The sequence below is a fragment of the Hetaerina americana genome, unplaced genomic scaffold, assembly GCF_022747635.1.
Source record: "Hetaerina americana unplaced genomic scaffold, ioHetAmer1.1.p SCAF_3, whole genome shotgun sequence".
NCBI classification, from domain to species: domain Eukaryota; kingdom Metazoa; phylum Arthropoda; class Insecta; order Odonata; family Calopterygidae; genus Hetaerina; species Hetaerina americana.
Genome location: NW_027286874.1, coordinates 58,309,253 through 58,324,797, shown reverse-complemented (window position 1 = coordinate 58,324,797; position 15,545 = coordinate 58,309,253). Strand labels below are relative to the sequence as shown.

The following is a 15,545-nucleotide window of genomic DNA, read 5'->3' as shown; positions in this document are numbered from 1 at the left end:
AGTCTCGCTCGCATACATACAGATCCAGACGATACTAGACCCCGCGCTCTTCCCGGCGATATCTCGTCCATTACACCGCATTCTTCAAATCGCTATTGTGTTAGCCCATGCCTTCGAATACTCTCTCCTGGCAAGATGATTTAACGACACGGGAATTACACGGACCACCCTTCATCCCTCTCAGCCCTCGCCCAGCCACCTCCCCGGGACCGATCCCCGACGACACCGGCGTCCTCCGTCTTAAAGGGCATTATTTACCTCTCATTTCGACCCTTAATATCCCCGGCCGCCACGCCACCTGACCGCCATCCGCTGCATTTTAAGTGTCGGGGGAGGCGAGTAATGTCGTGTTAGAAGTTTCATTGACGTGATTGATGGCCTAGATGGAATCTGGATGGACCTTACTCGTACGGAGGAGGACTACCTCTCCCCTCCCCCTTCCTTCTCCCATCCCCTCGCCGCTCCCCCCCCCCCCCTCACCCACCCCCATCCAGTTCTTTCACAAGAGCCGACATCTTTTTATCGTCGCCGATTTGTTCTCCTCGGAGATCGTGTCACCACATAATTTTCCACGTCATTTAGTGGGACGGATACGACCGGAGCAACGGAGGTTTATTTGAGGCTTTGGAAACGAGAGACATCGATCATGTCCGGACTCCTCGTGGACCTTTTTCCAGCACGCATGACTCAAGTGCAGCGAGAGACATATAAATGACCCGCATATAAATATAGCGAGTTGGCAATCATTCACGGGGCAATTAAAGTAAGTAAAAACTTCCAGCGTTTGCGATGCGAATTCGACCGATATTATTCATTCGAAAGAATTGCAGCCGCGGCACGTTGACAAAAATGTTTCAATGAACTTTTGTGGTTCTCTCGTTTAAGAAAAGATAATTCCTTTCCCAAAATGCCTGAAGGGATGTGGTCCCAACGGAATTGTGAAAGGAGGCACGATCGTAAAATTGCTAATGGGAGTTTTCTATCTGTTTTTTCTTTGGAGATTTAATGTTATTGTCTTCCATCTGCAATTCAAGAACTAAAATTTTAGTATAACGCCTACTGTTTTATAACAATCACCCCACTCTAATTACTATCACTAGGGCAAATTGAGTAGCTTCAGGCGTGAGGTGGTGGAATACGAACATAATTAATAACTGATCACAGCACTTGCTACGATCGTAGAAAGTGCTACGATCAGTTATTCATTACTATTATAAGCCTTAGAGATCCATTTATTACAAATTATTTTTGGAACGTCCAATTACAACCGCCCTAACATCTGTTTAATACCATATAAAACTAATTACACTGTATATCCGCCCCTAGTGTAGGGTCAGAAGAACTATTATTAATACACACACATAAAATCATCATCATAGGAGAAGCGAAAAACCCCACTTACGGTTAAAGGTGCAGCAAGGAATATGATATTAAATGTTCCTTTTTAAAGCTTCTTAAAAAATTAAAGGACTTGGGGGGGATATATAGGCTTTCATTCCCACGATGAATTCATTGAAATATTCATACGCATGATGGAATGCGGATGTCTTGAGAATTCACACCTGCATGTTCACCTCGTCACGAGCCAGATGGCTTCACAGTCGAGAATTCCGAGCGGGAGGCCTCCCCTTTGCCTTCGCGGATCCTTCGCCTCGTCCGGTGCGCTTGCCTAATGCACACTCCACGGCCGCCATCAATTTCGTCTTTCCCACGCGGTCACTGTGTCTGCATAAGGCACACAAATCCCTTGAATCGTATTCCAAGGGGCGGGGAAGGCGATTGTGAGAGGTGGAGGCAGCGGAGGAGAAAAATGGTGATGCCAACCGAGCAAGCTAAGCGTTTCGTGTTCACAGCGGAAGAGGTCAAAATAAAAATGGGAATTATGGAGTAACCCACGGAGATATACACACACGCACACATATGTATATATAATTATATATATACTCGTATATATATTCATCATATATATATATGCATTATATATACATATATATATAATATTTTTTTAAACCTTCCCCTTTCTCGGCGGGCGGCCGGCATGGGGTCACGTAATAAAATGGGAGCGACGGGATGGCCGCAACAGGCATAACGGGGAGTTATTTCAAAGTAAGAAATAGCACGAAAGCATTGGTTAATGGTATATTTACATGGAAAACATTTTTAATTTCTGACTGTTCCTCCCTTACATCCATGCCTCTTTCCGCCCGAACCAAACCTTTCTCTCCCCTTCACTCCCCCCGTAGGTTTAAAAGGTGCTCTCATAAAAGTAAAAAGAATATATCGTCATTTTGGGTGAAGTCATCGGCTTTGATTTATCACATTAATGATTCTATGTACCTATAAATAAATACAGAAGGTATAGTAGACTCTATATCCATGGAATTAAAACAATGGGTTTAACATGAGAGAAAAATAGGCTGACTATAGCCTATTATATATAGACTATATATATAGACATATATATATATATATAGACTATAGTAGGGATTGACTATAGCATCTAGGAATACATTTATTCCTCGTAATTTTTCTTTTGATATCCAACGAAATTAGTGCCGCAGTGAAAGCACTACTCCCCAATCAAATTGGAGAGGAGCAGAAAAGATTTCATATCGGATGCCTTAAACAGACGAAATGAAAATTTATGATAGTGACCTTCAGTATTTTCTATGCTTTGTGAACAGATAAGATTAAATTGTCTTTTTTTTACGAGTCACATGAGGATTTTTCTGGAGAGTTGTCCTTGGGATAACATTATAACTCACTTGCGGGTCATGAACACCTGTTCATTTGGACTTGGTTATTTACGTTTCTGAGAAGCCAAGGAAAGATGTGGCACGGCAGAGGGTTCAAGAAAATATGATCGAAGTTATTACAAGGGAGAGAGAGTTTGCGTCTGGGAGAGTCGTCAGTGGGAAAACGTATCGCTCACGTACGCAGTGCCCTTAGGAGGAATCTAGAAAATGTTCTCTCGTGTTCTCCCTTTACTGAAAGAATAAACTTCAAGAGCAAAGGTGTTCACACTTTCAAAAAAGAACGCAGCCTAATTCTTGAGTAACTAATATCCATGAGAACCAAAATAGTACTCATATGTATTAAAATCTTATGAATCGATACATGAAGGCACTAGAAAAAATGAAATGATGTTCAATGAAATGTTGTCTTTATCGATCCTCTAGTCACCCTTTTATTTCCAAGAATTCATTATATCCAATAAAGTTAGTAGTTAACATTCATGTTGTAATAGTTTTTAAAAGATTTAGTCAATTATTATTCGAAAAAGCAATTCTGCTTAAGGAATGAACTTTTAACAAAACATTTCAACGTTAAGACTCAAAGAGGGGTAACATTTTCTCTCCTTGGTTTAAATATTAGGGGTACTCTTGGGAGGTCGACCTTGCCGCAATAATAATGATTTCTCATTGCTGTTAAAAATTCGCTGCATCTGGATGCAGAGCTTTAACTTGACTGGGTTTATAGAATTCATGAAAATACTCGTCTGTGTCCAGTTCCTTCTCGCAGAAGACGTGACTGGAATGGAATTCCCGCGCTTCTTCTCCTTCCTGGTTTGCAAATATGTGTCATCACGTACCTACCAGACTTGTCCTTTTTATACAGGGCCCATGAGGTCGATCACCAGAGAAAATTTAATTCTACTTTAGTCCTCCATCTTAAAGAAGCCAAACATATCTCATTTTTAGTCCTATGGTGCTTATAATCATGTATAAAGGTCCACATTGCGCTCGTAGAAGTGACACGTTCACAGTACGAATCTACTTGGTTAAACGGATACTTGAGTTCCATGCGTCATTCTCACACTTTGTTGAAAATATGTTGGAACATCAACAAATGCAGGACATGAAATCGTAAAATTTATCGAGTTATTGGAAATTCACTTTTTATTCAAAAAAGGACGTTTATGTCTGATTATTTCCATGCACAATTTATCGTATAATAATGACATAAAATCCCATATTATCATCGGAAAAGACACTTTCAAAAGGCAAACCGGGTTGGGTTTGCTAACATAGGGATAACATGCGTCTGGATTTTTTCATATATTGGAATGTAGAAATTCATGTGTGTATACATATAAAAATAAACAATCTAAACATTTATGTTTTCGTTTAAAAATAGTTGATATGAAAGTACAGACCGATGATAAAATGGTAATTTACAAACGATTCGGGTTATTGACGTTTCCATTTACGTCAGAGGAAGAATTTTGTGAAGAAATTTATGATTTGATGTTTTTATGATGGAAGAGGGAGGAGGAGGAAAAAAATAGGAGGACGTGGAGAACGGTGAGTAGGATACAGGAGGGGGCAGGCTACAATGAAGGTGGATCGAGATATCAGGAAGGGAAAACTTATGTATTTAAGATTACGGATAATGTTGGGGGAAGTGAAAACAACGTAATTTCATGGAAACTATTAACGCCTGATAGAATGCCTCTAATAGCAAAATAATTGCTAATTCTGTTTTATAAAGATGTGCACACATACAAACTTATGCACACCAGGTGCCCTCAAATTTCCTCATTTTGCTCTGCAGTAATGGTGGGATAACCTCAGAATATCAGGCTAATCTAAATATGTATCAAGAGAGTAAATCTTTAGTAGAAACTGGTGGGCACACGAAAGTGGCCTCTGCCGAAGGAGGACTAATTACGTCCGCATAACTTCGAAAGCAGGGACAAGAGGAGTAAGAAACGAGGAGCCATTCTTTCATATCGCTCGAATGATACCACGTGGTGCGCATGAAAGAATCGCCCGCCCACCTCGAATTCTTCCGCAACCCTCCCTCCTCCTCCCCTTGGCAAGCCAGCCCCATTCCACAAAAAAGCGGACGTGCGACACCATTTATCAATCACGAAATGAAATGCACGTAAACATTTATACGAGCACTCAAATTCGAATTTTCTCCGTGGTGAGTGCCAGCCACCCCATGATCCCTCCTCCTCACCCCCCACTTTTTCTCTCCCACTCCAGCCGACCCCGCGGAAATAAAAACTTGCATTTTGTTTGGTCCCCCATACCCTACGATGGGGCAAGAGGGATCACCTTCCAGCTCCTCCTCCCGCGTGTATGGGATGAAGAGAAGAGGGGGAAGGCACGAAGAGGTGAGGAGGGAGAGAGGTCGGGATGTGATAAAGATTAATCGATTGAGAGAGCCGCCGGGTGGGAGGAAATCGAAACATCATGGACTCCCTTCCCAAGGTTCCGGTGATGGATGAGGAGGGATGGGAGGCGAACGGTCTTCCCCGCGTGAGGAGAGAGAGAGAGCGAGGAGAGGAGGAAAGTTGAAAATAAACAAAAAGGAGGGGGAGGAGGGTGGGAAGGAATGCCCATTCTGTTCCCCCAGCCGCCCGCCACACGCTGGGCGTGCGGGACCGAGGAGGGATGCGTGCGGGAGAGGCGGAGGGCCCCCGGCCCACTCTGCGCGGGCCGGCTGCCTCTGTGCCTCCTCCCCTCCTATTCCCCATCTCCGCGCCTGCCCCTCTCTGCCGCACCCCTCCCCCCACCATCCTCGCATTAATCCGCCTTCCCGGATCACCCGGTGCTCCCCGTGAATGCTGGCAGCGGTGAGAGCCCATCTGTATTGCGCGTTGCGTGTGTAGCTTTGCAGGCGTGGATATACCGGGCGCGGGCGGCCGCTGCTTAACCCCCGGGATTGGGGGGGAGGGGGGGGGAGTGGGATCGAGACTTCAGGAGGTTGGGGGTCATGAACTCGTCAAACGGATTTTTCTTGGTAGGGGGTGGCGGATGTGTCGGTGAATGTGAATCCGTAAAGCCATCCGTCGTGAGAGAACGGAGACGTTTCTTGGGTTGGGGGATTAAGGGGATCGGCGTCCGTTAATAGGCCACGCGAGGTGGGTGCGTCGGAATTCCTGAGAGTCCACGTTGAATCGCTTCCATTTGAAAACCGAACGGATTTCCGGGATTTACAGTAATCCCTGCGAATCGCCTATGCGACGGTTCGCAGGAAATAGCCTGTGCGTAGATGTGCAGGCAGAGAGAAATGAAAAACTAGGGCTAATAGGAGAAATGCGACCTGTTTGTTCAAATCTGCTTATCACTCTGAAAATTTTCCACAACGGCGTAGGGGGAGTTAGGACCATCTATTTAGCAATTCTGCATGGAGAATTCATTCGTACTTGTCTTGTTTATTGAAAGTGGAAAGAACGAAAATATGATTACTATTTCCAATTGGGATGGTAAACACAGCTCACAGAAATACTATGAGTGTCTCATTTTCTTGGCCTACTGCTTCCTTCAAGTGATTTATTTCGAATGGCGTGATGGGGTAAATAAACGCTCATCTTCGTCGAGCAAAAAAGAAAATCAAAACAATTAACTGAAAATAAACTACGTTTAATCGCATATCTATAATTACTCTATTCTCCAAGAGCTTTAAATAATTGATTATCAACTGCAACACGCCCAAGAACAACAAAACTCACGATAAAAATTGCGAATGAAGGAAAATACATAGCAAAAAAATATGAACTTTAAATGCCTGAACAGATATCACTCTAACTTCGGACGTGTAGTGAGTTAACCTAGATATTTCGCCTAGGTATAGAAATATATTTTGATACCCGAGGGATACGTCGGTATTGAAAGCATCTGTTTGGTAACCGTGGACTGATATTGTGAAATAAACGTCCATTTTTATTAGGAATTGTCATAAATGCCATTTATACACATTTCTATCGATCACCACTTACTATATTAGGGTAAATAAATAATGAATACATCAGAAGTCGACGGTGAGACAGGATCATAACCAATTTCCATCAGCTTCACCGCTCTGCGAGATTTTACAGAGCAATACATACGTACACTTGATAAAAACCTTACCATCAATTTATAATGTGATATCCTGCTCCAGCGTTGGGATTCGAGAATTTGTGAATTCTTGCCACAAGCATTCCAAAAATATCGATGGTGCAAAACCGGCAGTTGAATCAGTTGGTTTATATCCCTGCATCGACCTTTTTAACGGCACATTGAAAATTTAGATACAGCAGATGAATGCCGAGGGATGGAGACAATTTCATTACAGGCATACCATTCTGGCCGTAGACAAACCTAATAACACCCACCATGCTTCTTTTTGAAACTCTCAACGAATGAATTAGGAATAATATATATATATTCTTTTTAATAGGAATAGGAAAGGGCATCTACTTGGGTAGGAGGAGCCGTGCCTACCTGTAATCAGCAGGCACGGATGTTACATAATTCCTGAGAGAATCCGAAATCATGATTTCAAACCCGGCTTAGAGTATGCCTTGCATTTCTACGCAAATGTTGTCGTGTAATTGTTATTGCAGCATAAATTGCGATCAGACTCAGCTGTCTTTGAGATTACAATTTTTGAAATACCTTCCTACGTAAAAAATGCGGCAAATTATCCTCTACTAAATTACCATATCGAAAAAAATGTGGACTTTAAAATTAGTGACGCCCGAGTCCATAAAAGGGCAGGGATCCTGGTCAGAAATGTTTTGATTGTTTTGCATCACTAATAACTTATTCTAAGAATTGAGCGTTGATTTTTACTCGAATCACCCCTTTCGACAATTTAAATCTCTCTTTTTATAAAGAGATGAGTGAATTGTGCACATGAGTTATTTTTATATGGATTCAATTAATATCTAGGTGTGTAAACAATGCATAAGTGCCCAGCTGTGGTGATTAAATTTGATTTAGAATGATTAATGTTAATTTTATAAACCTGTTGACTAAAAAATTGACGTGTACTAAATATTAAGCAACATAAATCAAAATTAATAGTCTTAACTGTGGTAACGCTTATTACATAAACGAGCACCTTGCGAATCACTTTCACGCCGTATTCATCCTTCTCGATTCCTTTCACGCCTTCTGGTAAAATGAGGTCACAGACACGTTTCTTCCAAATAGTCCTCTCCATAATTACAGGCTAACCCAACTAATGCACCAAACCGAATTAGCACGAATGATTTAAGCATCCATGAGCATTATTCATAATTCTAACCTTAGGTATCCTGAAGTACGCCTCTCATAGACGTCATTTAACACACCAGAGTAATATACGTACTTAATGCGAATATTTCTATTGACAATTATGGCTAATTTTTTGTGTAAATTCTGTCGCGTAAAGGATCTCTTTATGCTTACCATTGTAAAATTGCTCTACTTACTCTTTTGTTTCAATACGGAACTCGAAAATAAGCCTACAACTGTTGATCGTATTCTTTTATAATTAATGTTTGTTCTGAAGCCCATCTTCACCTCAGGATGTTAAGCATATTAAAAACGCCCGCATGCACACTAAATCGTTGGTTCAGCCGTATCCACCGATATCATGTGTGAGTGAGTGAGCCCATTCTCATCTGCTTTTCCCTCTCTTGTCATTTCAGAGTCCTCGCAGGCGGCCAAGTCCGGAGGCTGCTTCCCGGCCACGGCCACCGTGCAGATCTCCTCGGGCGCGCAGATCCCCATCTCGGAGCTACGGGTGGGCGACCGCGTCCTCGCCCTCGACACCGACACCGGCCGCTCCGTCTACTCCGAGGTGCTGCTCTTTTTGGACCGGGACCCCGAACGGCACCGCGCTTTCCTTCGCGTCCGCACCCAGTCTGGGCGGACGCTCGCTTTAACGCCCTCACACCTAGTCCTCGTGGCCGGTGACGGCGCGGCCTCCCCCCGCGGCGTCTTCGCCTCCCGGGTTCGCCCCGGGGATCGCGTGCTCGTGCTAGATCCCGAGTCGCCGCCCGACTCTCCACCGCGCCTCCTCGCGGAGCGGGTGGTCTCCGTGGACGGGAGCTCTCTGCAGGAGGGGATCTACGCCCCGCTAACCGTCGCCGGTACCATCATCGTGGACGGGGTCGTCGCCTCCTGCTACGCCGCCGTGGACAGTCAGTCCCTAGCCCACTGGTCTTTCGCGCCCCTGCGAGTCGCCGTCAACGCCCGGGGCGCCGTCCTGCGCTTCTGGAGCCTCGTGTGGAACGTCGGGGGGGCACCACCTGCCGCGACGGCAGCGGCCAAGACGTCCCCGGCGCCACCAGCCCCCGCAGCGGGCATCCACTGGTACGCCCGCTTTCTCTACGGGCTGGCGCTGAGGATTCTCCCGGAGAGCTGGATGTACCAGGGGTAGTGCGGCGGCGGGATTTCATCCTCTGCCCGAGGCGCGTTTGACGGACGCTTTTGTGCGAGGGGAGGGCCGTGCCGTCACCCTAACCCTTCCTGCGCGGCTCCTCTTTTCCGTTATCGGGCGGGTAAGAGCGACTCGTGGGGCGCACTGCGCGACACAGGGCCTGAATCCATTTCAGTGGGGACTTCTCGTCCAGAGAGGAGAGAGAAAGAAAGTGGTGTGCGTCGGTTCGCTGAGTGAGTGCGTGTGTGGTTCCTGAGAAGAACGATAAAAGCTTAACTTCCTTGCGCGTGACTGTGTGTGTATAAACAAACAAGAGAGACAGAAAGAGAGGGAGAGAGAAAAGAGGGAGGACAAGAAAAAAGCATCGGAACGTTTGAAAAACAGTGACTTGTATTATTTGGCCCCCTTGATGACGTATAATTTAAAGCGAAATGCTCATTTGTGTTTGCGAAAATTATGTAAATATTTGAAGCTGAACCGAATTAATATTTGTAGTCCTTAAATTCCTTTCCATGTTATTTATATGAAACCCAGTAACATATTTTTGGGAAGAGAATGAAATATTTTCCCAATGAAGTGTATGACTCTCCATCGCTATTACTGAAAAATTCTTTTTCTTGCAAAATTTTATGGTGTTACAAAATAAAGGTGAGATAATATGAGGATTTTCATTTCTGGAAACTAATTATATTTTTTATGTCAGAAGAATATTGAGTTTTTTCGTATGATGATCTGAAAACGGTACAAGTAGATTCCTAATTTAATCTCTGGTGACAGTAATGGTACTTTAAGATGGCAAACAAAACATTTAAGTCAGGATGTGTCCATTACAGAAAGATTTTAACGTCTCTAAACAATTACCCACGTTCAAGCTTGAATTTAGCCACCAGCCAGGAATACCTGGGGATTACTCGATTTTATATGTGTGGATATTTGATGCAAAATAATATCACAGAAAAACTTCTCCGCTACAGCAAATATCGATGCAGAGAGTCATTCCCTTTTTTCCGATATAATTCTGTTAAATTCACTTGTAAATAAAAATTTATAAATAAATGCGGATCCTTCTTGGACATCAATGATCTCTGATATTTACAACTTTACTTAAACTTCGCTTACTTGCATGAAACGACGATTGAATCAAGTTTCATGCTCAGATCTTCACGAATATATGGAGTTGGCAGTAGGGTACTCCTTATGTTGACGTCGGATCCGGGTCTGAATACACCTTTACAGACATTCAGGTGAGGACGGAGAGAATGGGGGAGAGAATTTACCTCAACCAAAATGTCGCTTCTCCAAAAACCCTGTAACTCAAGATGCCGAATAAATATGTCTTTCCATTTATACTCCGGCCGGCGAAAACGTTCCAGCGTCCATAGAGTATCACCATTACATAAGTCATTGCTGCTGTGGTGGTTAAAATGGCTAAAATCATAGGTATATTTCCTTTATTTAGATAAATTTGCGCTCGAACTTCCACCCTGGTGCCTCCTCACGTCAATCATGGATTTTGTTTCCCACATAGTGTAAGTATTGTGTAAGGTCCTCACTAAAAGCATCGCGAATTTTGAATTTCCGCGGATTACGTGTATTTGATTTTCGATTGTGGCGTTATGCTGGTACTTATGCCTCACACTTATGCCGAAAAGTTCGGTCATTCTGAATGATCAGTTAATTGTTGACAGCTGTTTTGCTTGGAAGTGTTTTGACTTGTCTTCGATTTTTGCCTGTTCCAAAAAAATGGATCAAAGAATCTGTATCAAATTTTGTGTGAAAAAACGAAATTAAGGGCGCGGACGCATTCCAAATGTTGACTGTGAAATGTGGAAAAGCTACTTTGGACCGAAGCAACGTTTATTGGTGGTACAAAATGTTCTCAGAGGGTCGAGAACATGTGAACGAAGAAGAGCGTGCCGGAAGCACGAGCACGTCAACAACAGATGAAAAAAATTGATGAACTGAAGAAAATAGTATTGGCCAATCGTCGAATAACCGTTACAGAAGTTGCTGAGGACCTACGCATATCGATTGACTCGTGCCATTCGATTTTTACCAATGATTCGGGCATAACACGGGTCGCCGCGAAATTCGTACCAAAATTACTCAATTTCGACCAAAAACAGCAGCGCATTAGCATTACTAATCAGAGTCCCTCATCTTCGACCTGAAGACGCCGAATACAACTTCGGCGAAACTGTTGTCAGCATTAAACAACAACGCGGTGAAACCCGGGAATGCAGAATCCTTCAAACCACCGCCGCGAAAACCTACGCAGCCATTTATTACTAATGAGGCGTTGGACTCTGTCCGCGACGACCCAAATTTGCTCCAGGGGGTCATAACTGGTACGCATCATGGGTTTATGGTCATGATGTGCTCAATCATCCCAATGGAAGCTGCAGCACGAGCCAAGACCGAAAAAAGTGCGCCAAGTTCGGTTGAACGTGAAAGTTTTGCTCACAGTTTTCTTCGATCGAAGCGGCGTGGTGCATCATGAGTTCTTACCACAGGGTAGAACGGTAAATAAGGAATATTACCTGCAAGTATGCGCAATTAGCCCGAAGCAATCTGCAACAAACGCCCGGATTTGTGGAAGAACAATAAATGGTTTTTGTACCATGACAATGCCCCTGCTCACACATCGTTACTTGCGCGCGAATTTTTGGCCAAAAATAACACACTAATGATGCCGCAGCCATCGTATTCCCCAGATCTGGCCCCCAGTGACTTATTCTTGCTCCCGAAACTGAAGAAACATGAAAGGACGGCGTTATGCTACGATTGACGAGATAAAGACTGCATCGAAGGAGGAGCTGAACAAGATCACAAAAAATGATTTTTTTAATTGCTTCCAGGATTGGAAAAAAACGTTGGTACAAGAGTATAATATCTAATGGGGATTACTTTGAAGGGGACACAATAGATATTCATGAATAAAGAAATAAAATTTGAAAAAACACAAAAGTCATGATACTTTTTGAACAGACCTTGTATTAACCCAATATGGACAACACCGGTGGTTCTTGTGTTCGGTAGTATTCGGCCTGTCTTTGGGTCATTTTGGCGCATCTATAGTTACCTTATGCATCATATGAGTGTTGTAACAGTGGCAATACAAATAGAACATTTAGATCCCGCCGCCTTCAGATTAATCATTAATTCAATGAATTACAAAATTACTCCAGAATATTAGAAAAGATTGGAAGGGAGTTTTTCCAGATGGACGTCAATGGCAGATATTTGTAAATGTTTTGCTATTAATTGTCAGTCTAAATCCACTCACTATTTTCTCCGCCAGGGTTACGTAATAAACTACTGTTATGTTTAAATGAAAAGGATCAGGTTTCCTTTTCCGGGAAAACTTCCTTGAACGCATCCGACACAAATTTTCCAAAAAGCACTGTATAATACTTTTTTCACCAACACCACCAACAAATAACAAAATCACTCGGTGGAACTTCGATTTGTCCAACCACCCTGGAAGTGTTGCTCCTATATTGGTCAAGAAATGGTCCAAAGAGACAGTAGCTGAACTTTTAGAACGTTTCCACGAATGAGTCCCCAGTGGCTTTGTAAAGAGACATGGGCGGCCGAAAAAATTACTGATGTGACAAACGTTCGCATAATTGTAAAGAAATTCTAAGAGGAGAAAAAGCTCATATGCCTACCATAACTCTGTTATTTAAAATAATACAATAATTATTACTTGGCGTTGGAGCTAGGAAGCTAGAAAATTAAAAATTTTAGGGTGCTATATGTTCATACTCCCGTTGAAGGTGTCTTGAATGAGACGATAATCACAAAATCCAGGGCTAAAAATCAATATTGTGACAGATCATATTACTTGATAAATGAATTCATGAATAAAATATATGCGAGTAATTTCAATGAGCAGTTCCAATTTCATTGGGAAGTAATAGAAGTATAAGCTTTTCATTCCTCTATACCCAAAATAATTTTATCAAAAGATGCCTACGGAAATTTCGATACAATTTTGCGGTCGTGGAAGGAATACCTTCTTTCTACGACGAAGGGCATTAAAATGTAGATAGTACAATTCTACGCGAGCTTCCTGTACACAAGTTAAGTAAGTACGAATACTAAATGCAAATATATGCATGTAGATTCATAATTTCTCTCTGTCCCTTTGTACCTTTTTCGATACAGGAAAATTGGAACTTTTATTGAGGAAGTAGCCAAATGTTTGTTATTTGCTGTCCAATTATACTAGTAAAAGGGTGGCCGGAAATTAATTTTGTAAAAATGTAACCGTTAAGTAACGGAAGGACTTCAGGAAAAAGGGACTCATGGAAAACATAGAAAATGATTAATTCACTCGATGCATTTTAGGACACATTAGCCCACGGAAGAGAGTTGTGGAAGTAAATAAATTACACAGTCAACAGAAAAACCCCGGCGACAAACTATGGAAGTTCCATTGAACAAATATATTGCTAGACGTGGAAGTACATAAATGCAAACAAATGAAGAGCTGGTTGTAGAACTGAATGACGAATCTCCAAGAAATGGTGTATATTGATGATAATGATGAAATACCAGGAGAGACGGACTCCCTCCATTGCTGCTAGGTTTAAGCTAATAATTAACGATCAGAAAATCATGTTAGTTGGAATGAAAAATCAAATGAATTATCATCAAATCGAATGTAAAATATATTTAAGATTTGATTTATTATAAACATCATAATTGAAGAGAATGAAAACTTGGGCATTTTATTCTATCGTTTATGACAACCAAGCAGAAAGGAAATATCTGAAAATCATTTTCAAAAATGGTTATCATATTCTAGATTTCCATTCTCGATTAACAGAACGTCCTTTTCCCAATTTTTCCCCAAAATTTTGTCAAATCAGATAAAGTAATCAACGATTATACTACTCTAGTACTCTTTCAATGCTGCGCGCGCTCCACAGTCACTGAATTTGACCCTTACAAGGCATAACTTGAGTCGATCTATTAAAACCACGATCTCATTACTTTCCCGCCCCGTCAGCGATAGCATCTAAATAATTATCTCCCCCATATATCATTCTCCTTTCGTCGGTGTCATTACTCATGCTATACTGCAAGATTTGAAACACTTCGTGTAAATCTGGAAATATTTAATCGTTAAACCAATATACAAGACACCTACGTAGGTTGAACGAATGAATAGGGCAATCAAACTGTAAAGCATTGAAAAACAAAAGTAAAACTCTACATTTCTTAGTGATGTGAGAGATGGCAACACGCCTTATCTGAAAGAGTGCCGGAACGAAAATCAAAATGATAGCAAAAGGTAGCGAGAATCAATGTCCACCAAAACTTCGTATTCTTCCCCCGTTCTTAGATATCAAATTTTCTCTAAATATTAAGAAGAAATACGATATTTGCTGCCGATCAGGATTCAAGCGAAACAAATTACTTTTTTATTGGCATCCACACGTAAGTGGACTGAAAGCAGAGCCTTTTGGGAGATATTTGTCTACCTGGGACGACTTGTGCATACAAATCCATATCTACTCAATAATTAGAAACTTTTGCCACAGGCAGTGTGTGGCCTAACTGAGTAGTTTAATTTGTTGTCTCAGGCGTAACTTCATGGAATTTGCATAACACATTGAAATGAAATTGAATAATTGACTTTGTAACGTGTAACGTAAAAGTGTGTCGAATTACAAATTCAATTATTTCATTTCGTCTCAATGAGTAGTTTAAGGTGTGATGTGGTGGAATTTGAATATTATAAAGAAAATACAGAAACAATTTCCCATTAGATAAGTTTAACAGTACGACCGGGTTGCGATGTAATACATCGAAAACAAAAAATTAAAGAAAGTGGCCCGCTGCATATGTATCATCTCTTTAAAAGAAGAAATCTTAGTGGCTAATATCGATAACGCTGTTAATAACTAATAATGACCATTAAATACATTCATTATATTATCTACGGTTGAATTTGAACAGGCATTTCAGTTAGTGCACTAATATATGTCCTGCAAGGCCACTCGGTTACCCTATGCTGGCATATTTAACCGAAGACAAATGAAAGCATCTATACAATCTACCGACCGTTCATTGTACTATTTCTCTAATGTTTTCTTGGATTGGAGAACGAGTAATTTCATACCACAGCTCTCAAGAAAGAGGCTAAAAATTACTTAGAGTGACACATTTTTCGTGATCTATCGGTATCTAAATGCAAAACCCACGAAAAAACCTTCCTTGGCCATAACAATAATTAGGTCTTCAAGGGGAATGTACTTGTGGTAGTGTCAAATGATTTCATGCCATTACGAAGATCAACTTTTCAGCTCTAAAATGCAGGCAATTGCCAGAAATATCATTTCAGAGATGAAAACCAGATGCCGTAATACACTGCTGCCTAACAATTAAGG

The 15,545-nt window shown here is 41.8% G+C and overlaps 1 protein-coding gene across 1 annotated transcript in view; it reads left to right on the top strand.

Annotated features, from left to right (window-relative positions):
• The window catches only part of LOC139690271 (sonic hedgehog protein-like), a 208,089-nt gene extending 197,890 nt beyond the window's left edge, over window positions 1-10,199 (top strand). The window contains exon 3 of the mRNA XM_071587619.1: window positions 8,411-10,199. Within this exon, the coding sequence (XP_071443720.1) occupies window positions 8,411-9,144 (734 nt within the window). The 3' untranslated portion in view covers window positions 9,145-10,199. The remainder of the gene's footprint in view (window positions 1-8,410) is intronic.
• Window positions 10,200-15,545: the final 5,346 nt, after the last annotated feature.